This window comes from Amblyomma maculatum, chromosome 7 (assembly GCF_055883805.1).
Source record: "Amblyomma maculatum isolate TAMU_Amacu chromosome 7, ASM5588380v1, whole genome shotgun sequence".
In the NCBI taxonomy this organism is placed as follows: domain Eukaryota; kingdom Metazoa; phylum Arthropoda; class Arachnida; order Ixodida; family Ixodidae; genus Amblyomma; species Amblyomma maculatum.
Window position 1 is genome coordinate 60,425,355 of NC_139350.1, and position 27,476 is coordinate 60,452,830.

General features: G+C 43.0%; 1 protein-coding gene across 1 annotated transcript in view; it reads left to right on the top strand.

Moving 5' to 3' along the window:
• The first annotated feature begins 3,614 nt into the window (after window positions 1-3,614).
• The window catches only part of LOC146183537 (uncharacterized protein C05D11.1-like), a 111,653-nt gene continuing 87,791 nt past the window's right edge, over window positions 3,615-27,476 (top strand). Inside the window, exons 1-6 of the mRNA XM_084609132.1 lie at window positions 3,615-3,979; window positions 7,149-7,231; window positions 9,639-9,797; window positions 16,072-16,281; window positions 17,738-17,860; window positions 26,530-26,670. Coding sequence (XP_084465258.1) covers window positions 3,841-3,979; window positions 7,149-7,231; window positions 9,639-9,797; window positions 16,072-16,281; window positions 17,738-17,860; window positions 26,530-26,670 — 855 coding nt within the window. The 5' untranslated portion in view covers window positions 3,615-3,840. The remainder of the gene's footprint in view (window positions 3,980-7,148; window positions 7,232-9,638; window positions 9,798-16,071; window positions 16,282-17,737; window positions 17,861-26,529; window positions 26,671-27,476) is intronic.

Consider the following 27,476-nt stretch of genomic DNA (forward strand, 5'->3'; position numbering starts at 1 on the left):
TCAAAAGTATGCAGAAGAATGCGCACTGTGTTGTTGGAGCTCCTCGTCCTGCACGGGAAGGGGAATACTGTGCCACTAGAAATATTGATCCATGACACACTTGTCCCCGAGGTGGAGGCGATACGGGTTTTGGGGCTGCAACAACTATGGCGTGAATGCAGCAGCAATCACCAATTTCATATCACAGATCACAATCCAAGAAGAATGGTACGCAAGAAGAGGATACCCTTAGACTAAAGCAGACCTTTATTATCTGCAGGATAGTGTACGTGGTTCCATACATTTTTATTAGGAAGACAGATTTAAACCACCTGGATGTTATCATTCAAATGGCTTATAAGGAGGTGCTTGTGCTACCCAGAAGAGCATCTACGGTGCATTTGCTACAACTGGGGGCACACAATAAAGCTGATGAAATGATTAGCGCAAAATCATACAAGTCAGGTAAATGTGATTGGCTGCAACCTAGATGGGCGTTAGGGTCCTGGAAGATTTAAACATTTGCTTTCTGTGACAATTAAGTGGCTGAGAGACAGGATATACCTAAAGAGTTGAAGAGCAAATTCCTTATTCTTCCGGTTCCCAAAAACATTCATCCGGAGCACCATAGTTAAGTGGCGAGGAGCAAGAAGATGAACAAGTGCTATTCAAGAGGAGCTTTCATGGATGCTGCGGGTCCTGTGGAGGGGATAACAATCTCAGGTCGTGAATGAGGTTTCAGTTCGTAATGTGGGAAACACTTGCAATGGAGGAAGTGGTGATAGCTCTAGCCGCGACGCACTCTGCATCAAAATACAGTGTTACAGATTCCCAGGCCGTTTATAGAAACTATATGCATGGCAGAATCGCGCCGCCAGTTAACAAAATTTTGAGTCGGTGTAGGACGTCAGCTGCATGGAAGGAGCTGATATTGGTGCCATGACACCTGGGGGTTGAAGGAAACGAGCGCGCACATGTTTCGGTCCAATCTTTTCCCTGAAATCCTTCTATGTCCTTCTTTACTAATTTAGCTCCCCCCTCCATTAAAATATTTAGCATTTGCATTTGCACCTTGAAAGGCAGACAGTCCCAAAGCCTCCTATGGGTCTTACTAAATCAGATGTCACCTTTGAAGGCTAGCTAGTAGAAATTATGTCCTTTAATAATCCAGCTACACTTCATGCCACTGAGGCCAAAAACTTTTCGGCGCAGTACAAATTTCGTGGCCTGTCGAAAAAAAAAATAGCATAGCTATACATGGTATTCAGCGAAAGCTTTACAATGCGCTAAGCGCAGTAGCGTCACCACTGGTGCCCATGGCTGCTTGTGAATCAAGGTGTGGTTGCTTCTCATTAATTTTTACATCAATTAATGCCCTGGCTGTTTCCATCGCGTGATGGCGCAACGTGACGTCACGATAGCTCCACCTCCTTCGACAAGATCAAAGGGTCAAGACCTTGTGGTGCAACACCATGCAAGCTGGTCCACAAGGTTGGTCGGACATTTTGCGAAAGAAGCCACAGTATATAGCCGCACTTTGTCCTGTGGCTCCTCAATGGCTAACCCGCGCTGATATTGTGTTGTTGTATAGGAAAGGAGAGGTGTGTGCAATATCTGTCACATCTGTGACACCTGAACCACATAGCAACAGTTTGTCCTGCTCAAAGGTCGAATTTAAGCCTACGTGAAGACCGGTGCTATCTAGCGCAGTGAAGCTTTTGCTTTGAAGTAGCAGTATTTGGCATAATAAATCGGCCTGTCCAGCTCTGATGAGTCGGACGGTTGGACCGAGGAATGTCTTCACCAACGATGTCCCGGACTAGGAACCCGATCAGCCTTCCCCTTGTCTTTTTGGCTGTCAATAAACGTTTTCATTGCTCACACGCACATTATATATAGCAACTCATTGAAGGGCAGTTCAATATGTGGCCTAGCTCATAAATGGTGCAGTATATACTGTGCCATTATTCTCTTTCTCTGCTTATTCAGCCTTTTGATTCAAGCAAAAGAAAATATGTTCTATTCCATTTAAGAGGGATCATTAGTGACAAGAGGTATCCGAAACATGCCTCCTAAATTTTCTCTGAATGAATGAAATTAGCATTCTGGTGGCCTGCTGTACTCTGAAAGTGACGATTCCCAGTAAAAAAAAATTGACCCTAGTTTGCATTACCATGGGAATTGGCACCAGTTGGAAAAAAAAACCTTCATTCCAATTGGTTACAATTGAGTGAGAGGAGAAACCAATTGATACCAACTGTTCTTGCCAGGAGAATTAACTGGCCCAATGATTGATTGATTGATTCGTTCATTGATTCGGTCATGATTGATTCGTTCAGTACGACTGGACTTGCAAATTGGAACCATTTGGGAAAAACAGTTGGTTTCGCCAATAGGTCTAACTGGTCTGCCTTTAAGTGCGCCCAAATTATCCATGGGAACATTTGCATATTTGACAAGCACGGCAGAAGTACATCGTTTGAACATCTACTGGGTCATATTACCTTCATGAAACCTTATGACTGAAAAAGCTTCAATTGGTTCAGTCGTGGAATTACGACTAGAGAATTCCTAATTGGAAATTTCCAAATTGGAGTCTATTGCTTCTTTTGACATGGGCTATAGCGACAAGTGACGCCACCCACCTACGCCACAAGTTGCACGATTGTTGGTCTGCGAAGATGCGATGTCGTTCATGAGCCAAGAGATATTAACGTGTAATTCAGCTGCAACTAGCATTAGTTTAAAGCAAACTGCCTAATTCGAGGCGCTTGACTGAATCAGCGGTAATAAATACAGGGTTCCGCAGCCTTCAGTCCGCTGCCGATGAAAGGACGCACGCGCCCATGCGATGTGCCACAGTGTCACTGCTACACAATTAACACGAAGAAGGTTTGGTTTGTAAGGTTTAACGTCCCAAAGCGACTCGGGCTATGAGAGACACCGTAGTGGCTAACTTCGGAAATTTCGACCACCTGGGGTTCTTTAACGTGACACGATAAAAGAAAAGAACGACGCGCGAAGGTGCGCGCCGCACCTGCCACGTACCGCCTCTCCTGACCACCAACAAAATGTTAATCACCAGCATGCAGCACAATGCATGCATACATGCGACCATTCGGGGATCGGTTAGCGACGAACCGTCCGGGTTCCGAAGAAGGCGGACTTTACAAAGTTCTGATTCTGACTGCAGAACGATGCGTCGTCTGCTCTTGGCCGAGCGGCACGTACGCCATTCTGCACATTCTGCACCTCTTCCGGAGCGAGTGCACGATGGGCGAAGTTGCTGTTGCATCATGGTTGCATCGCTGGAACGAATGCTGAAGTGCAACACCACATAAACCAGTTCATGTAGTGCAGGTGAATCGAACGGACAGGAGCAAAAAAAAAATTTTTCTTCTTTCATGCGCGCGGCACAGACAAAACAAGGACGGCGGATTTTTTTTTTTTTTTCCTAAACCCCATGCTAAACCTTTTGAGAACATCACTTTGAGCATTTAAAGTGGCTTCAACTAGAGTATCGTCTGCCCCTCTGTTTTTACGTCTGCACAAAAACAAAAATTATGAAATGGTTATATGCTGATTATTAACTGCGGGAAATATCTCCAAATCTAGCCTACTTTCACTCATTTCATCTCTCTACATGCAAAATGACTTGCCGTTAAGTGATTCGCTGTTGCAGTTTTTCTCGTGCATGTCAGACTCGTCTGCGTCGCCTGCTCATTCTAACCGCGCTCGTGAGTCTCCTGCACGTGCCGGTCGCAGTCGCGGCCGCTGTCATCGACCACGGAGTCCCCTAAATCGAACGCAGCGGGTCCAATACCACCGACTTGGACCTCGCGATCTCCTTCGAAGGACGTTATGAGCAACTTTCAAGAAATATGCGTCGTTCGAACCGACGGCGAATTGCCATTAGCGAAGTACCGGTCAACAAAGACTGGCCTGACTGTATGCGTTTCCGAATTCGATGGCCCCCTCATCAGTGGTTTCCTCTGCATAGGTAAGCTGCTTCCAAGTGCTGCGCCCAGCTGACCCGCACATCCGCTCAGTCGCCTACCACTCGATTGCGCGCATGTGCGGTTAGCCGTTGCGCGGTTGATTTGATGTTTACAAAGCCCTCCATTCGTGTCCCGCGGTTGTCGGAGAGCTTGTGTTGTGTCGCCTGTCTAGACAGGTTCGGGGTGCTGAAAATGACTGTTCGGTGCAGCTGTGTTGCGATATGCGGCACTGTTTCTTACTATGAATAAGAAAAAATGCGTTAAACTGGTATGAGCCAGGGTTGATTTTCAGACTGTGCAGCATCTTGTAACAGTGCCCAGCGCCTGCCCCTGCACGAGCACATTGCAAGTAGCTGTTTGACTCAGCCGATCAGTATGGCAATTCCGAAGGTGTTTATTGGCTACATAAGCGGCTTCTTAAAGTTTCCCCTGGTCAGTAATGCTCACATCATCTTAACGTTGCCATGCGCACAGCAGGAAGTGCATCTACGTCAAGTAGTTTGTGTGCTGATGTAAAAAAAAAGTGAAGCATCCTTTGAGAAATCGGTCTAATGCTGATCCAAGCTCTGCATTCCGCAGAAACTATGCTTGCCACCTATGCTAATACAGTGCAGTTCATTGGTTAACGTTTTGAAGGTAGTGATTAATTAGCCAGAGTCATGTATCGGCAGTTAAACATTCTTCGGTTATCTAAGGTATTCCACTAAAGGAGCCTCAAACTGCATTTCATTCCATCTTACGTCTTGTCCCTAAAGATTTTTTCTCCTCTCAGTGGTCTTGGCATGTTGAAGCTGTCAGAGCACGCTACTTTGCCACAAAACACAGTGCTTTGCTGCAACCTTTTCAGCATCTAGCATGCTGATGCTGTGGCAGATGACATATGGGCAAGAGGTGACCAAAGTTATGTTCGGGACCCCTTTCAGTGTAGTGTGCTTAGAGAGCCAGTAGTTTTGCTTGCGTCTGGAAAATGCCATTTGATGCAACATGCACTCAGGAAGCAGGAAAGTTCTTTGTTAGTTGCACATTTATGGAACGACACCTCGGTTCCTAAAGTTGGAACTTCATGCAAGGGGACTCGGATAAAAGTTGGCATGCAGCATTGTTTGGTATGCACAGCTAGAACCAATATGAAAGGGAATAAGGGAGCACGTGGCCTCCACGCTTCCAAATGCACTGTCACCGACAAGTGATAAGAATCAGTGGTAAAGACTCATCCAGTGTAAGCTTTTCCGGCTGCTCTTCCCAAGCATGCCCTTGGTGCCACCGATTCTCGTCTTGTGTTGGTGGCAGCGCTTTGCAAAGTGCGAAGGCCATGTGCTCCAGTGTTTCCTTTCCTAGTGATTCTAGCTGTACTTGTAAGTGTACAGAAATCACCTTTCACTTGTCAAGTTTTAGGCAGCACTTTCTAGGCCACACTTCTTATCCCCTGTTACTTGTCATTTATGAAGTGGCCTGTGTATTTTTTACAAATGCAAGCCACTATTGCAAGCTTCACAAGGGTTGCGCAGTTCTCTGTTGAGACTTCTGCCAGCTGTATTGTTTGTTCGCTTGGTTTAACATCCCAAAGCAACTCGGACTATGGAGACGCCGTAGTGGATGGAGGACTCTGGGAATTTCGACCGCCTGGGGTTTTTAACGTGCGATGACATTGCACAGCACATGGGCACCTTGTTTTTCGCCACCATCGTAAAGTGGACGGCGCAGCCGGATTTCAATCCCCCATACTAGGGCACAGAAGTCGAGCATCCTAACCACTGCACCATCCCTGCGGGATCTCTGCCAGCTGTAACTTGTATAATTGCAAGAGGCATGCTTAATGTGGTGTCATGGCAGCAAATAGAGGAGGATATTACTGCTTTATGTGATATCATAGCAAATTGAATGCATTTTTGCCTGTTCCCAGATTGTTCTTGAAATGCACAGCTGCTGGTAAGAGTAAATGGAAGGCAACATTAGCAAAAAGAAATTGCAGGGTTTCTTAAGCTATCTCTTAAGAGGTGAACGGCAAACACCTACTGTTCCTCCTTTTATCATTCGCCTCTTTCTCCTGCCTCTTCTCTTTACCCATTTCTCTTTCCCTCTTTCTCTCGGCCTTTCAGTTCAGTCATTACTAAACACTTTTTGTCATTTCTAATCAATTTTACTCATTACAAGTCATTAGTAGTCATTTTTGTCTTTACTACTTATTAATAAGCATTTTTAGTCATTTCTAAGTACTTGTAGTTGTTACAAGTTGTCGTTAGGCATCTTGGCTATATTATAGTAGTACTAATTACTAGTCATTACTAAGCATTTTAGTCATTTCTAATCAGTTGTTCTTTTAGCAAGATGTTCTTGGATATATTGATCATTTGTACTCATTAGTAGTCATTTTTGTCATTACTACTCATTAATAAGCATTTTTAGTAATTTCTGATTACTTGTAGTTGCTACAAGTCATCATTAGACGTATTGGTAATTAGTAGTCATTATTAGTGATTATAACCTCTACCAATCTCTATTATATAAACTTCTATTAATCACTATGTACCACTGTCGATCATTTTTCCTTCCTTAATCCATCTTCATATGGCGGATATTTCCTGATGACACATCCGGAGGTCACGTCCAGCCGATGCACCATGAGCCTTCAAAAGACTTTCGCCCTAAAATTTCAATTTCATGACCTTGAATAGAGGATATGAGGATTGCGAGGTACACAGCAGTAATCAATTAACCTTAGCTGTTATGCTTTGGATTCAAAGAAATCAAAATTTTTTCCGCGAAGTCACCTCCCAATTTTTCTGTTTTTTTTTTCTACAGCAACCGAACAGGGGTATTAAAAAACGCGAGCAGGGTACCTAAATGCTCCACTGTTAGCATTTTTTGTCAGTGTGCAGATGCCTGCCTGGTAACGAAAAAACACCAGTTACCTATGATACAATTATTGCCAGCTACAGTGTCCTTTTCTCATCACTCGGATAAAAGGTGATATAAAAATGCAAGCAGCAAAGTGCATAGGCGTCTCACTGTTTACATTTTTTTCTATGGCTACTGTACCATGTCGTGCAAAAATTTTTCGAAAGGCCATGGCTTTGACTACACACACATTGTAAAGCATGTCCACATGACCTGTACTTTGTTGCTTGTACTGTGCGAACTTAGCATGGTGCATATTTTTTTCTAACCCAGCCACAGAAGCTCAAGATGATGATGGCCTTCCACACACATTGGAGCATCTGATATTTATGGGCAGTGAAGACTACCCTTACAAGGTATGGCAGCTGACCTGAGGTCATTTGTCATTTTGCTTTAGTAAGCATGTGCTGTTTGTGGAAAGGGAAGATTTGGGGGGTGGAGGGGGGGTTGAAAGCATAAATTATAAGGGAAGGAACTTGGGTTGTCTGTATGTCCACCTGAAAGTTGATAGCCACTGGGAAAAGTATGTCAAGATGTATTTCGCAAAATCAAGTTGACCTGATAAAGTTAGTCCAGCTTCCTTCATTTGTTGATTTGTATGGTGGTTTCCAGAATGCATGTAAGTTAAATAAAATGCAAATATTTATAGTTTGAACAAAGTTTGTTTTTGCAGAATGCCAGACAGAAGCAGAAGCTAAAATGAAACTTGGAAGTGGTGGGACTAGCAGGACTTTCTCAACATAAACTTCGCTGCAGCAAACAAAAAAAAAAGGGGGGGGGGGACAAAACAATTTAAATGGGGAAGGGTATTGTGTGCTCCCATCATTTCACAGGTACCGGTAAAGGGAGCTAATTTGAACCTGACTGTCAGATTCAGGCCATTATCAATTAGAATGTGTGTCATGCATACCTAAAGGGTGAGAAAAATTACTTCTTGTTTCTGAAAACTTTTTAAGAAGTGACTACAAAATGATACAAAAGCAAACTGGGTTTAACATCAGGAGTGCATTCCACAGGCACTTGGCGTACTCTGAACGTAGGGGATGGGGTCACTCGTTGGGGACAGGCATGCTGCTCCCTGCGGGATGCTGGTGCTATGAATAATGCCATTTCCTTCACCAGAGCATTTCTCTGTAGACACGCACTGAAAAAAAAAGGCTAGTACATTTTAAAAACTTAGCCAAATATCAGTACAGAATACATAAATTAAGTATATGAACGAATATTTGACTGTTTGTGTATTGTGCTAACATTCTTGCAAAACACATCCCTGTGTGAAACAGCAGAGCTAACGGCAGCCATAGCCTTCTATATTATCCATGGCCGGTAAACCACCCCAGCACGGCCGTTCAAGGTTATCTGAAAACCCGGGTTGTTGGCGGTGCTTCACATAATGCGTGGAAAAAAAAAAAGGTGTTCGTTGTGATGACGCGCATTTCTGCTATGAGGCGCTCACACTACAAGGCTCCCACTACATGCACCATGCATAATTCTGTTGGGTGATCCCAGCTGCAACCACTGCAACCTGCTATGTCCCAGTGTTTGCGTGCTTTATGGGGAACACTCCTGCACGAGCGCAAGAAAATGCTTGTAGACAGTCTCCATAAGCTGCTCAAGCAGACGACGTGTCTCTGCATTTGGAAATTGGGGGATTTCGATAGAAGCAGCATGAAAGCTTTTACCTTGTCACAATAGGCATTTAAATACATACTATATAACGGGCATATTTGTATGTTGCATAATTTTACTGCTGACAGATTTCGCGAGATCTCATCCCACGTGCCACTGCCCTGTAGGATTGCCAACAGAATCGGCAGAAAGCATAGCATCATAGGATATGTGCTTCCCCTGGCGGCACAAACTTGTGGTCGCTGTTTCACCCCAGCATGGGTACACCGACGGAGCACTATTTTTTCTTCCACCTGGGCTTTGAACGTGACAGTTAACATCCTTTGATCTCGATACACGGATAATATAGGTGGCTATGCGGCAGCACTGCAACTCATGTATCTAAGGCAGTAATCGTTACAAGACACAACAGTGACCTTCACTATGAGGTGCGCAGCTTGTCAGTATATTAACTCTGTGGCAGTTATTTCGTGGCTCTCTTAAAATTACTTTTTGCTGCTGACACCGATGGCAAACAAACTGGTGGGACATGTCAGTGGATAACAATAGTTATGAGCCATGGCCTCCAATATCAGGAATGTAGACAGGGTTTGCTAAACCTGATTGAACCCTGCCACGTTACCCTGTATTGCCAATCATATGTTTGAGTATTGTGAGTAGTTTCACATAATGAGACCGCGTTGTATCACTGAACGCACAAACAATTCGCGACAGCACATTGTGCTACCTCAAAGTGGCCCCTGTATTTGAAACAGCCATCGGAAAAAACTATAGCCTGTATGATCCGATCTTTGTGTATGTTATTATTTTGAAAATTGTTTGAACAGCGAGGTTGTGAACACTGAGAATATGCAGTATTTGATTCGCTCGGCAAATCAAATAGGGGTATGTTTGTTTTGATATTCAAAAAGTTTTGAACATTTGCTCACCTTTTAAACAACTTAATTATATGGTCAACTGAATTAGGTGTCGGTGCTCTCCACACAGCCTCTCCTTGCTATAAATTTACTAGTTTATGTGTGCTAACTGAGGAGCTGATAGCTGGCATCTTTGTTGGAATAGTTATTTAAAGGCAAATGCAGTCTCTAAATGTGTGGTCTTGCCGATGTTTCTGCGATTCATGCATGGCTGCAGGGTGTCTTGGACCAGCTAGCAAACCGCTGCCTTGCGTCCGGAACAAACGCTTGGACGGATACAGACCACACCTGTTACACAATGACTACAGCTGGCTCCAAGGGCTTCCTCAATCTGCTGCCCATCTACCTCGACCATATCCTGTACCCGTTGCTCACGGTGAGTGCTTGGGAAGCTAGTCTTGGCTTGAAGGAGATATCGCCTGAGGTCGTTCTCTTAAGTTGATTTCAACAAGCATTGTTGAGTTGTGAAATTTCAGCTTGAATTGTATTTAAGTTAGAAATGTGCCAAATAATGCAGAGAGTGCAAGCGTAGCAGAGGACGCTGGGAGTCAGCTAGGTGGATGAGGGAAGACAGGTGCAGCTGGCACAGGACAGGCTTAGAGGGATATGGAAAGGCCTTTGCGCCACAGTGGACGTTGTAGGCTGATGATGATGAATGCTTGAAGAAGCTTTGTAAAAAAATCCTGAATTTTACAACTGGGTTGGTTTGGTGTATGGGGCTTACCGTCCTAAAGAGACTCGGGCTCTGAGAGATGCCGTAGTGGAGGGCTGCGATAATTTCGTCCACTTGGAGGCTTTTTTAACATGCACTAACATCGCACTGCACGCGGGCTCCTTGCTTTTCGCTTTCATAGAAAAGCGGCTGCCACAGCCGGGACTTGGTCCCACATTCTCGTGTTCAACAGTCAAGCGCCCTAACCACTGCACCAGTGCAGTGGGGCTCGACAACTGGATATTGCACGCAAAGGGACTAGGAGATTTTCTGATCGAGAGACAGGAAGCAGGTTATACTTCTAGAGTGCCTGCTTATTGTTTTCTCAGCCGCATATTTTGTTGTGTCTTGTTAGAGCAAACTTCTCAAAGCACAATTTGCCTTCATATCTGAGGTCCAAGATTTTTATTTATAAAACAGAAGTAGTGGAAAATCTATGCCAGAATCGAAGTGGGTTAACATAGGAGCTAATGCCTTAATGTGCAATAGCATTGCCTTGCAGTTGGTTAGCACCTTTAGGATTTTTACTTTTTTTGACATCAGTATGGCCATTTTCCTTCCTTTTTTTTTTTTTGCATCAAGAAAAAGTCATTACAGTAAAATCTCTTGTTTGGACTTCAAGGGACTAGGAAATCACAGTAATTTTATCTAATGAAAGCTTGGAATATGGTTGTCTATATACTTGAAATGAAAACTAAACGACAGCAGCAAATGGTTTGCAGTCTTTTCAAGTGCTTTCAAGTGCGCATTATCGGGAATGCCAAATAATTGCTACAGAATTAACAGTAGTCCAGGGTTTGACAAAGGTTCGTCTGGTCAGGATTCGTTGTGATCAAGGAACCCGTAGGGGTTCCGAAACGTCTTTTTTTATGTTGACTTGGTCAGTGATTGTAATTCTTTTTACTTAGAATTAACAGTGCCTCCGCGGCCCTTTTTTGCTGCGCAACGTTGTAGCAGTGGTGCCTTTTCATAAATGGCCCTGTCACATTTTGAAGATGCTTAACCGCACAGACAGGTCACTGAAACAAGTGTGATGGAGCATTCTCAAAACTTGACGAGCCAGCGTTGCTGATGGTCAGAGGAACCGCATGGATGCGAGGGAGAAATATGCGTAGGTGTTAGCACAGGCACCACTCTTCCATGTTCAGGTTCTGATCACTGGCTTCGCGGGTCATACCTAGACATGGCCCTCCGTCCGAATTATCCGATGTGAGCCCGTCCTTGCCCAAATTAACCAACGTCTGGTGCCATAGAGTTGCATGAGCTTTGGCCAGGACCGACCGCGCTTCTATTTTGTTCAAATGATCTGAATTTCCAAGGATTGAATGAACTATTTGTCATATTAGCCTCAGAAAGTCCGGTTTTTATATGCCAACAAAGGAAGAGGAAAGGAAGAGTCTGCATACCTTTCTTTAAGTAGTTGTAGTCTATGCAGTCATACTGGGATGTTGCAAATGATATCTTCTGCTTTGAGGGTGCAGGAAACACAATACTCGTAGATGACTTTTGTTGGCTTTGCATCCAAGGGTGGTTAGAAAAGGAAGGGGCATCTGCTCATGTGGCACTGCACCAAGTAGTCCAGCTTATAAAGGAGCATTCTTCTATTCCACTCCCCTACTTGTTTTAAATGACTGAGGGGGACAGGCACATTTGACAAGGAAGTAGGGAAGGTGAAGCTCTTGGAACGGTGCACATTTGGCCCAAATTTACAATGTGTCACTCTGAGTGACTGTGGAACCCTTTGGAATGTTTGAAGAAACCAGCATGTGCATGTGCAAGAGCTGCGAAGGAAAAGAAAGATCAATAATTACACGACTGTTACCTTGTAAAAGCTTGTTGTACACGTGGAAAAATGCGTAAAAAAATGAGTATGTGACATTTTATTGCCTTTTACAGCTGAAACAAGAAGGTGGAGTGAAACAACTTTTGCAAGTTTACTCCGCCACGATTTGGGGTCTGCATTTCAGTCCTCTTGCTTTGGCTTCTGTGCCACAGAAAGTTGTCCCCAAGTATAGTGACTTACTTGGAAAACCTTCTTGAAAAAAGTCTGGAATTGTAAAAATCTACTTCGAACAGCCTAAAAATTTTGACCTTAATTTTTCAAAGTATATGCGTGACACATGAAGTCATCTTTGCTGTCCTTTTAAGTCGGTCACTGTAATCAGTGATGATGAGCTGTAGTCATTGAGAGAATTCTACATGATTTAAGTCTGCGATAGGGCTTGGAAAAATCTCGTGTGAAACTTCACTTGCTCGTAGTGCTTTTCTGCTCTATATTTTTCTTCGCCACTGTTGCCTGGGTGCAGACTGTGGAAAAGTAAGCATAGAGGCCTGCCTTCCTTTTTATATAGCAGTGTGCTGCAATTTGGAGCGTGTGTCGTTCAGTTGCATACACTGTTCCTTCAAATTAGCATGCATTTGCAGAGGCCAAAACTTTTTTTTTTTTGTGCGCTATTGTGCGCTACTCTCCATTTGTAATGCAGGACATGTAATGAGAAGAGAGGATAACCCATGGCTGATAAAGGTAACAAGTCAGATTCCAAGGGGGAAAATGCGTAGCTGGGGGCGGAAGAAAATTGGATGGGCAAATGAGCTTAAGAAGTTTGCAGGGTTCAAGTGGATGCAGCTAACACAGGACCAACTTAATTGGAGAAGTATGGGAGAGTCCTTCACCCTGCACTGGGTACAGTCCCGCTGATGATGGGGATGACTCTCCATATGTCCAACAAAATACAACAAAATTTTTTGTAAAACTTGTGCTGTATAGAAAGCCTACAACGTAATAGCCTCAAACTGTGCTGTTAGAAATGATATAGTAGGTCTTTACTTCTAAGCAATCCCTGTGAGATAAACAACAACCAGTGGCAAGCTGAGTTCGGTGCAATTCATTGTAAGGAGTAAAATGCAATACATAGCAGTGGCAGAAGGGTTTCATATTGTTAATGATGACATTAAACGTAGTGTAGAGTTTTACATACCATAATGTGGTTAGCAGTCATATTTCTACTATATCTTAACTCTTTCGGGACCGCACGAAATTGTGTGATACAACTTGTGATACAACTTGGAAAATATTTTTTTATTCAATGACATTTTCTGCTAGCTTGTTGTAACATATATTGTTATGCAGCTAAATGAACGCACTTTCACGAGAAAAAAATTGAGATGCCTTAAAAATATACATGATATCACAAAAAAATCTCAAAATATCACTTTTCTTCTTAAAAAAACATAAAAAAGAAGGAAATTCTTGAATACGGAAATAAAAAAGAGTAATAAAAATATTTCAGAATATACAAAATGTGATACAATGCCTCTTTTCTAACTTCAAGACAAAAAAAAAGTGGGAGGCTTATGTACAACATTTTTTTTGTGTGTGCTTTCTTGCGGCCTGACGCGAGGTTGACGCCATGGTTCTCAATCTGCGCCGCCGCCGCGCCAAAGATTAAAATCTCTTCCGCGTCGCCGCCTGCCGTGAAAAAGGCAAACTACACCAAAACCGAAAGTTTAGATACTAGACTACTCACTAGATGGCGACACGTGTTCCAATGAGCGGATATTTGAGCTTGAGAGCGCGCGCGATTTGATCGTGCATTTTTACACGATGGCCTATGGCGCGGTCCCGAAAGAGTTAAGCAGAAAAAATTAGTTTTGTTGTGCCTGCTTGAGTACCTTTAACAAATGTTAGGTAGAAACCTGGCAGCCTTCGTGAATCATTTAGCTTGCTTTTTGATAGCCTAGCTTGTTGTAACCTTTGCCAGTTGTAGTAGTTTTTGTTGAAGCTAATATACTGTGGACTCTGCAATCAAAAGTTTTCAAAATCCCCCCCGCACTGCAGGGTGTTTCCACATAAGATCGAACAAAGGATGGTCGGTTGACATTTTTAATATATTTGAAAATTTTATATATTGTTGCATGTTGACTGGAAAGAAGAGATCTGCAATTGGTTTTGCTGCCAAAATTTTTTTCGAGACACAGGAAAGTAATGACAAAGATGTGGACAGCCACACTTATATCTTCTCTGCTGTTTTGGCCAACTTTAGTTGTGAATTACACAAAATATAGTAAAGTTAGGTAGTTGAAAGTTGTCTAATTAAATATATGCATGCTTTTATTTGTATTCTGTTAATTTTGGCCTTTATGGGTTGTGTAGATGTACTTATAAAGTTTCTCAATATCTGCCCAGGAAACGAAATTTAAAATTTTACTTACTTTGCAGGCCTTTATCTCAAAAAATGCTTGTGGCAGAGCGGCAGTAAACCCCACACTAGGTTCTCAGCATATTTATCTATCAAACTGCTAAAGCCTAAATTTATATGACATTTTAGTACAGATGTTTCAATTGCGCTAATTTCAAGAAAACAGCGAACAGTGAAAATTTCTGAAAACAATTAAAAAGAAAACATTTTTGATATTTCTTAGCCTTTGTCTATCTGTTCTCCTCTACTTCAGCTTTCAAAATATTTAAAACTATATTGCATAGTTTTGTTGCACTAGTAATATGGTTACTTCAATAAGGCCCTTGCACAAGGATTGGCAATTGTAGATCTGACCTCTTGCCTGGGTTGGATTTAGGGTTCTTAACGAAAGCCCAGCGCAGTAAGAGCACATTTTCATCTCCTCAGATCCACAGAGCCCGAAACGGTAGTACCTACCTCTCGTGTAGCTGTTCCAACATGTGCACTGGAGCTTCTGTATCCACCCTTTGTTCGCAACTAGACGCTGGTTTCAGTTTCGCTGCCTGGAATGCATGAATGTGGTGCTCCAGTGACAAAGTGAGGTATCACATGCAAAAAAAAAGAAGCAAAGCTGTCGGTAACCGGATGCACGCACCTATCTCAGATGACGGCAGCCAGCCGGCCTGAACTGGATCTTTTTCTGAGTGTTTGATCTGCTATTCACACTTCATGACGGCATACATAGCTGGGACTGCATGGAAGGAACTGTGTGTACAGGAATAAAGGAAATGTGCTTCGTCGAATAATTCAAATAAACGATTGCAGCGCGAAACATTGTGTTTTAATGAGGCAGTTCTCTATGACCTTCACACTTTTTTCATTTCACTAAAAATTATTTGGAATATGTTGCTTGCTCATTGAACTTTATCGTCTTTTTGTGTCATTCGCGTTTTAGTGAAAATGAAATGCAAAAAATTAAGTGCTGTCTGATGCCACTGCGTATCAGGTACTCCACTTGTACAAAACTGATTCCAAATCATTTACTATGGTGTCTCCCACGGCTGATTTGCAACATTGAGACAAAATTGACTAGATACAATGCCAAATTTTAGAAATTGTACGTGATTCACGAATGTCGTAGAGTTTTCAGACCTGCGTGGTGCACTGAGCCTTGTGCAGCGGCCTTATTGAAGTAACCGTATTAGTACTAGCGCAACAAAATTGTGCAATAAGTTTTAATGATTTTGAAAGCTGAAGTAGAGGAGAATAGGTGGACAAACTTTTAAGAAATATCAAAAATGTTTTTTTTTTTTTTTAAATTGTCCTGAGAAATTTTTATTCTTCGCTGTTTTCTTGAAATCAACGCGATCATATCTCTGCATTGAAACATTATATAAATATAAGCTTTAGCGGTTTGGTAGATAAGTATGCTGAGAACATAGTGCGGAATTATTGACTCTCTGCCACAAGCTTTTTTGGGGTACAGGCCCACAAAGTAGATAAAATTTCGTTTCCTGGGCCGATTTTGAGAAAATTTATAATATCTACACTACCCAGAAAAGCCAAAATTACTGAATACGAATGAAAAGATGCATTTAGTTAGTCAGACAATTTCCACCCACCTGACTTTAATATATTTTGTGTAACAACATAGAATAGATAATAGTGAATAGTGCTAGTGCAAGGTTTTCCATCGGAACCCTTCCGCTGCATCCCTGATCCGATTGCCTCAGTGTGCCTCCGCTTGTGCGTGTTTGCAGGATGCGGCCTTCATCACGGAGGTGCACCACGTGAATGGAGAAGGAGACAATGCGGGTGTGGTCTACTGCGAGATGCAGGCCCGTGAGAACACCGGCGAAAGCCTGTGCATGCTGACCTTGTTGCGTACGCTGTATCCTTCTCCTTGTGGCTACCGTTATGAGACTGGTGGACTTATGCAAAATCTCCGAGAGAGCACCAACAATCAGAAGGTAGGCAGCACCTTTATTTAGAAGGGGGGGGGGGAAGGGCATTGCTCTTAAATGGTTGCGGGAAATGACTAATGCAGTGCAGTTATTTTTGTTTTTGTTCGGAAGTGAGACTAGTACACATACAAAGTGTCTTCACAACCATATGGTCCATTCTGGGAAAAGGATTACAGTCCTGTGTTTTCTTTTTCTCTTCTTGTCAGTTGTTCTGTTGTGCTCTTTGGGCGTTGTTCATCATGGACATGACCTTTCTGAAATGAGACATGGTTTAACGGCATGAATAACAGGGACAGGTAGGGGAGAAGTGAGACAATGTGTTGTCTCACTCCTCCCCTGCATGTCCGTGTTATTTGCGCTGTTAAACCATATCTCATTTGTACCCAAACCAACTCGCCCAGTTTTGTGTCCTCCTGAAGACATTAACTGGCTGCTTCCATTGGTACCACCAGAATAGATGGTGTCTATGCAATATATTTTGGGTACATTACTGTATTCACTTACATATTGGTTATGTTGTGTGGGTCCACCCAAAAAATAAAAAATAAATAAAAAGCTACACTGCTGTGTAAGCTGTTTTATCAAGAGCACTGCCATCTTGTGAAGTGGCACCATCTAATGGTTAACTTGGGAACTGCCACCATGGTGGTACGCGCAGCCGCGTTTGCGGAACAGGACAGAAGTGTCCCACATCACCATTTCAAAGATCTCACAATCTTATTTTTGCATCTTGAAAGTTCCTGATTGAGCAAGAAACTTTTTCCAGCTGCAGTGAAGCCGTTCAGTAAAAAAATTACTGGTAACTTAAGCCGTTGACATGATTAGATGTGCTACCACCATTGGGCCGACAGCTGGCGTTATGAAGTAGTCTTACTACCAGTTGTGTGTAACAACTGTATGTGGTGCACAGTGCCGGTTGCATACTGCTGGCTGTGACGGTGGTGAAACAGTTGGTGTAGGGTAACTGTTGGTCTACCCTTTGTGGCAGTTGACTGAAGATAATGACTGTAACAGTTGGAAGCTAGCAAAGGTAGTTCTTTTATGAGAACTCTTTCAGATACAGTGGTTTTTGCATTATGTTTGTTGAGCACACGGATTATGACATGCTTATTTTACTGTTTGAACAGGTACTGCGTCGAGTTCTCACAGTATGTTTCCTGCTAATTATGACCTGATCAAAGGTTGCTGATTAGAGATGAAGTAATGTATTTTGAGGAATATTCATTGTTCACATAGCCACATTCACATGTCTCATCAGCAGTGAAAGCTTATGGAATGAGTGTTCTCAGGAAACAAAAAAGAAAAATATTGTACAGCTGTTCCATGCCAATATTTTGCATCTGCCGAATATTCACAACTTTTCAAATTGAATGTGAACCAAATAACAAAATGTGTCCGATTTGTGTTCAGAATTTCTTTGCACAGCCCTAATGAGGGTTTCTTGTTGTGCATTAACACGCAGGTTCGAGCATACCACAAGAGCTTCTACCGTCCTGAGAACCTCTGTGTGATCGTGGCAGGCAGCGTGTCCCCAGCAGATGTGCTCAAGACCCTGGAGCCATTTGAGAAAAAGATTATGTCAAAAGTAGGTGGATAAGAGCGTTCTTAACAAATGCCTTGTGACACTTCCAGCATCCTGTTGCTCTTGCACAGAGGTGTTGTTTTGACACGCATAGGCATTCCTGGGAAACCTGCTTGAGTATATGGATCATTGTAATATTATACAGGCTCGTTTACTCTTAAAGTGAACACACGAGCACGTGATTGCTCCCTTCAAAGCACCATTGCACCCGACATGACCACACATTCAAGCAAAGTGGCGTAGCTGCAGAGGGACCTGAAGACTGTTCTTCTCGCGGCCAGACCTTTCACTTGATGCACGGTGCCAGGTCAGACAAAATGGTGCTCCAAAGAGGGCAGTTACGCACGTACGAGGCTGACGACCCTGTACAAAGGGCACGAAAAATTTGCCTTGCAGCATTTAAACTTTGCTTGTTGTCAGTGCTCTTGAGTCTATGGCTGTGACCGCGATTATTTGTACCTCTGCCCCTTTAGCGATATGAGGGGTGTGGGTAATGGTTTCCTGTGTACTTGTGTTCTTGTTTCGTGTCATGGACACTGCCATTTATTAGCTTGTGCAGTTAATCAACAGCCTGCTCTGGCAGCAAGCACAAATGTGCAAAAAAAGTGACAGAACTGGCTCACATAAGTTGAAACCAAAGCCTGGAAAGATTTGAATGTGAAGGGATTGATTAAAGCTTTGTAGCTTTGTAAAGAAGGGGGGGAGCCACATCTACGCATCAGCACAATTCAGCTGTTACTCTGCTCGTGAGTGTATGCTAAGTACAGTCAAATCTCGATTAAGGGGTGTGTGAATATCAAAATTTTTGAATACGAATCAAATATCGAATAATCAAGGATGAACGCATTTAACCACCACAAAACATTTATTTGAGCATCTAAGAACATCACAGTTCAACTATCAATGAGTAAATGAACACAAAAGGTGCGTGGCCGCACAAGAAATATCAGTCTGGAACGTTATTCTTAGAAGAGTGGAAATATCACAGAAAATGGCTAGTACACAGCATTGATTAAGGCTAGCTTGCCATAAGCAGAAAAGAGTCTTGCTGGGATGAACATTGTCGTGAAGGAAAACCAGCTGCTCCACATGGTCAGTCAGAAGTTGTTCGCTTCTATCTGAAACAACATATCCAGCCACAGAAAATGCCCTCTCACTTGGCACTGAAGTGGCAGGTATTGCGAAGAACTTCATGCAAAGCTTTTACAGAGGGGGGTATCTGAAAGAACCCGCAGTCTGCCACCAGTCCCATGGGTCACTATCTCGTTTCAACAGTGCCTCCTCTGAACAAGCAGCAAGCTCCCATTTCGCAGCAGAAACTGTCTCAGTTGCCATAGCATTCTTCACCAAATTATCAAATGCATTCCAGACATTAGAGGAAGATGCCTGTGCATAGAGCTCTAGTCTCTGCTTCTTAGTTTCTAGGTCATGAACATGCAGGGACAGCTGTTGAAGCACTAAACCTTTTAGCCACGTCATTTTTTCTTTCTCTGCTCTGAATATGGTGGATTTGAAGCGTGGGCCCAAAAACATGGCCAAGCATGCCTCCTTGTCCTCTGCATACAGGGGGAACCTTGATTTCACTGAAAGTGCCAGGGCTGTATGATATCTAGTAGTACCAGTAAAGTTGGCAAGGTAATGCAGCATTCCAAAAATGAGAAATATTTGAGCTGAAAGTGATAAGTTTTTGTGCTGGCGATAACGGTGGCTTCAAAGAATGGCTCGATCATTTCTACATATTCAGAGGCCTCTTTCCATTCCTGTGAAGTGAGTCCAACAATGCTGCTGTCCGAAGTGGTAAGGTCCACAGTGACTGCAGTTTCAAAAGACACCATCAGGTACTGGCTGTTCCATCTGGTTTCTACATCTTGCACCAGATGGAGAGGATCTTTGCCTGCTTTTTTTGTATTCCTCAAGCCTTTTTTGTGCTGATGAACTGTGTACAATGGTGAACAATTTAACTAGCCATTTTGAACAGACTATCAGTGGGCGGTGTACGAGATCTTGCATCGTTAAGGGCTAGCTGCAGGGTGTGGGCGAAGCACGATCGCTCAGTCCATGGGAGCCTCCTGACAGCGGCACGGATGTTGCGCTAGTTATCTGTCACGATGTGCTTTTCATGGTTGTCGGGTATCCCCCACTCGCTGCACATCTCGTCCAGCATAGCTGCGATGTTTTCAGCACTGTGACTGTCGGCCATATGACACGTTTTAAATGTGTACCGCTTTATTTGAAAATTAGGAGTCAGGAGATGACAATTGAAGCTCATGTAGCTTTCGTTTGCTCACAGGGTCCACATGTTGCTGGTAACAGCTGAACTTCCACCTTCAAAAGCATTGCAGAGTTCCATTTTCACATTCTTCCACGTATCATCATACATGTGCGGGCATCACCTTCAAAAGTGTAGCGCGCGACGGTAGGCGGTAGTTTGTAACAGCAGCTGCCAAAAGCTCTTTAAACCCGCGGTCTTCAACTATGCTGTAGGGCTGCAAATCAAGTGCCATCATGGCAGCAATCTTGCTATCTAATGCTTGCATCCTCTTTTCTGAAAGCGGCTCTGTGGAGTGAACAAAGTCTGTCATGGTCTGTTGACCTATCTCTTGTACACCTGCTGTCATCTTTCAATGCTCTTTCATCTCGGCCGCATGCAGTTTCAAATGATTGACAAGCGGCATTATCGTACCTGTAGGCGTTTTAAGCACTCTGCTGCATGTTGTGCACTCTGCCATTGATGGCGATGACTTCACAAAATATTTTCATATGACATTCTTTTGTCTTTCGGCGTCGTGTCCACATTGTTTGCCCGCTTTGTGGATGACTGTGTCCACAACCTTCGTCCGCCATGGCACGAATCAGAGTTGGACGCAGCCACAAGGAAGCTTATCAGCACACGTTCGCAATGGCATGGCTCTGAATGCCGCCATCTTGCTATGTCTATGTCCATAGGACTTGTGGACCGATGCGAATGCCTGTGCTCGCAGTAGAATATTCGGTTGAATACGAATATTCACGTCGGATCGAATATTTGAAACATGAATTTTTTTGAAACAAATACGAATACTAAAAATATAATATTAAAATTATATTAGAAAATTTTGAATATTCGCACACCCACACCCCTAATCTCGATGTAATGAATCCTGCGGTACCACAAAAAATTCGTTAATTTGAAATAATATTGTAATGAAAAACCTGCGGATATAAGACAGTGGTCAAAACTTGGTATGAAAATGATGTACCTTGGCAGTAGGCATGTGTGTATGCAAGCAAAACCCCAAATGAAAATGTTGCACTAACTCCAGAGCTGATTTATTTGAAGAAGTCAATCATTTTCTTCTGCCACGTGCAGCAAACACTACTGCGCACTACATTACACCACTACAGCACACATACATCTTTCACTTTGCACAACACCTCATCGGCCCCGCAGGGGGCATCTGTTAAAGCAGATGTTTGTGTGTACTGTGCGACACCACTTGGTTGATATGTTGGGGGGGTCCACCCAAAAAATAAAATAAGAAATAAAAAGCTACAGTGCTGTATAAGCTGTTCTATCAAGAGCACTACCATCTTGTGAAGTGGCACCATCTAATGGCTAACTTGGGAACTGCCACCATGGTGGCAGTACCCCGAGCACCCACGCTTAGCCGTGTGTGGCATTGCCGTGTCTGGGGAAAAGGGGATCCTGGTGGTTGAGCCGATGCCGAGTGTTTGGACCACAACAGGACCTGGCCTCTGGCCCAGCCACAGCCTTGGGCAGGACCATCCCTGCTCCAGGCAGGAAAAACTACAGCGACATAAAAGACCTTTTAGGCTCATTTTCCCCAGTATCATTATGCATACAGAAGACAAACTTAGGATCTCAACAAAAAGGTGTTATGAAAAACTATGAAGTCTTTTGGTGCGACCGAGAGCAGTCAGGTAGGCTCTCTGGAGGCGTTGCTATTGTAGTCGGGAGTGATGCTGCAACTAGTGAAATCTGCCTAAAAACAAAATTTGAAGCCGTGGCTGTTACCGTCGTCCATTTTAAAGCATAACAATATGCTCTTTGTATCTGCCACCACATTTAATAACCCTTGCTGACTTGGAAGAACTTCTGCTACAGCTTCCAGAACCATATCTCATAGTTGGTGATTTTAATGCCCACTAATTATTTTGAGGAAGTGAACTAACCGATTCTAGAGGTCGTATTTTAAGATTTTATTTTATGTAACAACATCTGCCTTCTAAACACTGGAAAGAAGACATACTGCTCGCCAAGCTCTGGGAAAATGAGCTGCTTAGATTTATCATTCTGTTCCCCCTCCATTTTTAGCGATTTTAAATGGGATGGGGGGTTCTAGACAACCCTTATGGGAGCGGCCACCTGCCTGTGGTTATTAGCCTTTTATCCTCCCCAACAATCATCCCTACTATACCACGCCATTGGAAACTGCACCTGGCAGACTGGTCATTGTTTAAATCTGAAGCTCGTTAGGAGGAAATATTTTTATATAGCCTCAGTGTGGATGAACTCAGTGGTATGTTTACATCCCGTATCCTCGCTACCATTCATCTTGCCATTCCTCAGAGTTCGGGAGTGGTAAAAAAACAAAACAAATATTCATACACACAAGATGCAGGGCAGCGAAGAAAGAATCAAATAAGGCATGGGGCGTCTTTCATAGATACCCAACATTCGAGAATCTGATACTTTTTAAAAAGACCAGAACTAAAGCTCGGCATATCCGTCGTAGCGCTGAAAAAACATCCTAGAAAAATAACATATCCTCAATAAATAGTTCAGTCACATCCAAAAAAATGTGGGAGCAGGTACATAAGCTAAATGGCACCTACTCTCCCTTCACTCTTCCCCTTCTGACAGTCCCAGGTGTACAAACCAGTATGGAGGAGGGAACATTTCTCCACAATTTCAAGTTCCACACACTACACTAAATCTTTCTTAAAGCACAAAACAACAGCTGAGAAATGAAGACTTCCAACAAATGGAAGCCAAGACGAGGAGTACAATAGCCTAATTACAATCCAGGAATTAAAAAATATTCTATCTGCAGGTAAACAAACTGCACCCGGCCCTGACCGAATACAATATAAAATGCTCGCCAATCTATCTGAATGTTCCAAAGAAGCACTTTTCAAATTTTTTAATAAAATATGGATTGGCGGAATACTCCCAGAGGCTTGGAAGAAGGCGATAATTGTACCATTCCTAAAGCCAGGAAAATCACCGACATCCCCAAGCAGTTATAGGCCCATTGCCATCACCAGCTGCCTAGCCAAGTTTTTTGAAAGCGTTGTCAACATCAGATTAATGTTTACCCTTGAATCCCGTGAACTTTTAAACGTCAACCAATGCGGTTTTAGAAAAACATATTCAACAGCAGACCACCTGGTTCGCCTCGAAAACATAGTCAGAGAGGCTTTTATACACAAGCAACATAAACCCTCCCTCGAATACAGAAGAACCATGCTTACATTTTCATATCTCCTCAAAATACGCTTATTACTAAAACATATATGCTACCCTCTTGTTACAAAGTGCAGCTCCAGAATGTTGTCCAACAATAGACCCCAGTTAATCAGACCCTTGCTATTATGGTTCGAGGATAAATGCCAAGAGCTGGGAATACTAAGTTCCCTCCCTAATATTGAATCAAGGCACGATCCACTACCACCATGGTACAGCCCCCCCATTGTTTGTGATTTCACATTGACTCAGTTTTGTAAACAGAATACACCACATGAACATATTTTGCAAGAATTCTTAGCTCCTAAAGAAAAGTACTCAAACTGCACACAGTTTTATACAGATGGCTCCAAGACAATCAAGCATGTTAGAAGTGCAATAGTGCAAGGAAAATGGGAAAAAACAGTAAGATTACCTCAGTGTAAGGGTATTTTTACCGCTGAGTGTTACGCACCTGCTATGGCAGCAAGAAAAATAGCCAATGGGAACACCACAAACAGTATTATTTATACAGACTCTCTAAGTGTCTTGACTACCCTTCACCACAAAACGCAGTTGCTCCACTACTTGGAGACATCATACATAATATAGCAGCAGCCTCTGCTCAAGGACATAACATTTTGTTGGGTCCCGAGTCATGTCGGCATTGGAGGCAATGAGAGAGCAGATGTTTGCGCTGCTCAAGCCCATGACAAACAGATCAAGAACATAGATATTCCGTACAGAAACTGCATGGCACTAGTGCACTGTAAACTAAAGGAGGAATGGCAGTCTTCATAGTGTAGCGAGGTTAATAACAAACTGCAGTTGGTGAAGCCAATTTTGGGGGAATGGAAATCATGTCATCATCAAGAACGTTTCATAAAACTGATTTTATGCAGACTCTGCATTGGCCGCACACACTTAACGCATAATGTTTTGTTGAGAAAAGAAAACAAACCATTGTGTGAAGAATGCGGAGAGGAACTCACCATAAGCCATATTTTATTTTTCAGCACAGGACTTGAAACATAAAGAAAAAAGTATTTTGCTAGATTTTACAATGAACACATTCCGTTCCATCTAGCATTAATTTTAGGTGAAAGTGGACTTGTTGATCTATCATGTGTTTTTAGCTTTCTAAAGGAAGCAAATGTTTTAAAGAAACTGTAGAATGAATACATTTACTCCACTAAACTCATGATACAACTTTGTGTCTGGCGCATGATAGCCTGATGCGCCATAAACCTAATACAATACAATACAATACACCTCATCGGGTGTGTGATTGCACCGAGTGTCGAAAGTACAGACTTTGTCCATGTGCAAAAAAACGTTAAAGTTCGATATTACCTCATCTTCAGTGCTCCCTGAAGTTTGAAATTCTTGTCTTGGTTCTTTTAAAATGATCGCGGCGGCCGATGGGGCAATGTTGGCTGTCTGTAGAGGTCGATTTGCTTTTTTCCTGCGTCGATTCCTTGCAGTGAAAGCAGCTGCATTCCTATCTTCTTAGCACTTCGCTGGCTGCAATCATTGCTAGTCTCACACAAACTTCGCAATAAGATAATCTGCAACTTCGCAGTAAGATATTCTGTGACAGAAAAAAAATATTTATATACCGTCCCGCACTCATGAATGGCACAAACAACCGACCTGCGGATGACTCACAACACAGGAAGAAATAAGGCAGGTGTCTAGGCCTGCTGGCTACTGCCATTTGCGTAGTAAACCACAGCTTTGTGGTGGCGTTAAGAGCTGGCACTAGATATGCTGATGATAGCTAGAGTCCACGGACCGTACACACAGAAATGGTGGTTTCTGTTTCACGTGCAAGTTGCGAGCTGCAGCACTGATAATTTTAGCCAAATTCATAATAGGTGTTCCTAGATTATAGAAGAAAAAATAAAATAATGGACGTTATTCTGAAGTATGTACGCTGTCTTGAAATTCATAATTCTTAAATTGTTTTACATTGAAAACATAGGAAATCTGCTGGGGATTCTTAAAAAATATTTTAATTTAAAAAATTCGTTAATGTGGGGTTCATAGTAACGAGATTTCACTGTAGTCATGCTCTTCCAGTAAACTTTGATGTATTTTGCAGAGGTAAAAATTAAGCACCTCTTTCCACCTTGTCAACTGACCAGACGACGGGTATCCATATTAATGAGGCAATAGCGCAGTGAAAGGCTTTGGTTCTAAGAAACACTGTCTGTAATATAAGTTGTTCACATTAACTGAAGTCGTATGAATAGAGTCAGTACAATTGTGTAGTATATGGTTATCCCTGGTTATAATGGAATTGTAAAATGGCCACAATTTTTGTTACACCTAAGTTTTCATTGTAGGCAGTTTTTGCATGAAGGCTTGAAAGGGCAGTGCAGAACAGAAACCAAATTAAGAATTTAATGTTGGGGAGACTAGCTTGAAAGTGTTTACAGTAAATCACCGTTACTCGGAGGTATCGAAGTGGTGAAACATATTGCAATCACGCTGAGGGTGCGACGTGCCTGTGGCTACAGCCTCCACTTCCGTCGCGGCTCACATGACATGTCTATGAGGATGCTGGGAAAGGGGCTAAAGTGCAGTGCCTTATCTATTTTTCCCATGAGGTCCCACATTCTTTACCTAAAAAAAAAAAAAGAAAACCTGTAGTTCATGGAAATGTAGGCTTTATTGTAATATTGTTGTTTAAGATGCATTGAGATGTCTACCTTTCTTCATTACCCCTAGCTAGGGTTACATACGTGTGAACCAAACTTAAATAAAGGCATTTGTCGGGCTTTAAATGTGCCAAGAGAAAACTGATGAAGTCTGTGTCATAGCCTGAAAGAAGTTTTTGGTTGTTTGTTTGAAATTGGAAACTTTAGGTTAGAACCACACTACTTCGTAGCATGGCAAATGGAAACTGTGTGCTGCTGAATGCATGAAGGAGCTGCTGCATGCAGTAGTTGTGCAGTAAATGGGAGTAGAGCTATGCTGAAGCCTTTGATGACTATCTATTGTTTTCGCAATCATGTGACAGTTGCGGTTGTGTTTTTTTCCCTGCTCATTTGCTCTGTTGCTTAGCCCAATAGAAAGTGCTCTCTGTTCCCACTGGTGTCGTTCTTAGTGTGGTGCTTGTACTGTGTTGCAACCGCGCAACATTTGTACTAACCACGAATGTCAGTGGTGTCCTATCTCTTTCTGCCTTCGGGGCAAGCGCTAATGCACACCATGGTTTCAGGGTCCAAGGAGGCCATTCTCTCGGCCGTGGCAGAAGCCGGTGCCGCCAATCACTGGCTCCCTGGAGACCGTGGTGCTCTACCCATGTGACGACAATGACCACGGCCTGGTGTACATGGCTTTTAGGGGACCTTCTCTTAAGGTGAGTTGAAAGGACATAATGGGAGGGGGGCTTGTGGCCAGTAGCAACTTCACGGACAATGGAAGGTTGTAGCAGGGAGGCTCAGGGGTATCCTAGAAGGCTGTGCACACAATGTCGCAGCTTCACTGGGCAGACTTCTCTCTACTACACTTAATCCAGTTCATGAGCCCTTTAATTAGCACTAAAATGATTGTGTTAGGGTGCCAGCTAGAGCTGTTTGTGTCTTTGCCCTTATGAGTGCAGGGAACATGGGCCCATTTACAGAGTTAAATATGGCTACAAAAAAGATGTGAGCACTAAACTAAGCAAGTGGCCAAGGCACAGGTGGGCTGGTAGAATGTGGGTGCCATATACTGCTGTGTACGACTCGTTTAGACTTCAAATACAAGACACCGCATATTCCCCCCCCCACCCACCGTGCGCTAAATGGTGTCGCAGCATGTGCAGCTGTAAGCAAAAGTGCACAAAGGTGCAGTTGCTGGGCCAACATTCAGGTGCAGTGAGAGATGAGGCACAGTGAGGCAGCACTGCATCCTGCCTTTCGTACTTGCCGCTGACTAGCAGCAAACCAAACTGCCAATAGTCCTGTAGTTTGGATCGCAGCATGACACTCACTCTGAAAGTTACCAAAAAGCAGATCAGCCAAATTTACCTTGGATCCCACAAAGCCCCTTCTCTCTCCCTTCCCCAATTTTAGACAAAATTGACAATGAATACTCACATTTTATGAGCTTAAGCCCGCTCAGCTAATCATGTTTTGGCATTCACTACAGCGCTAGTTCTGAATGTCGGCTGTTAAATCTAGC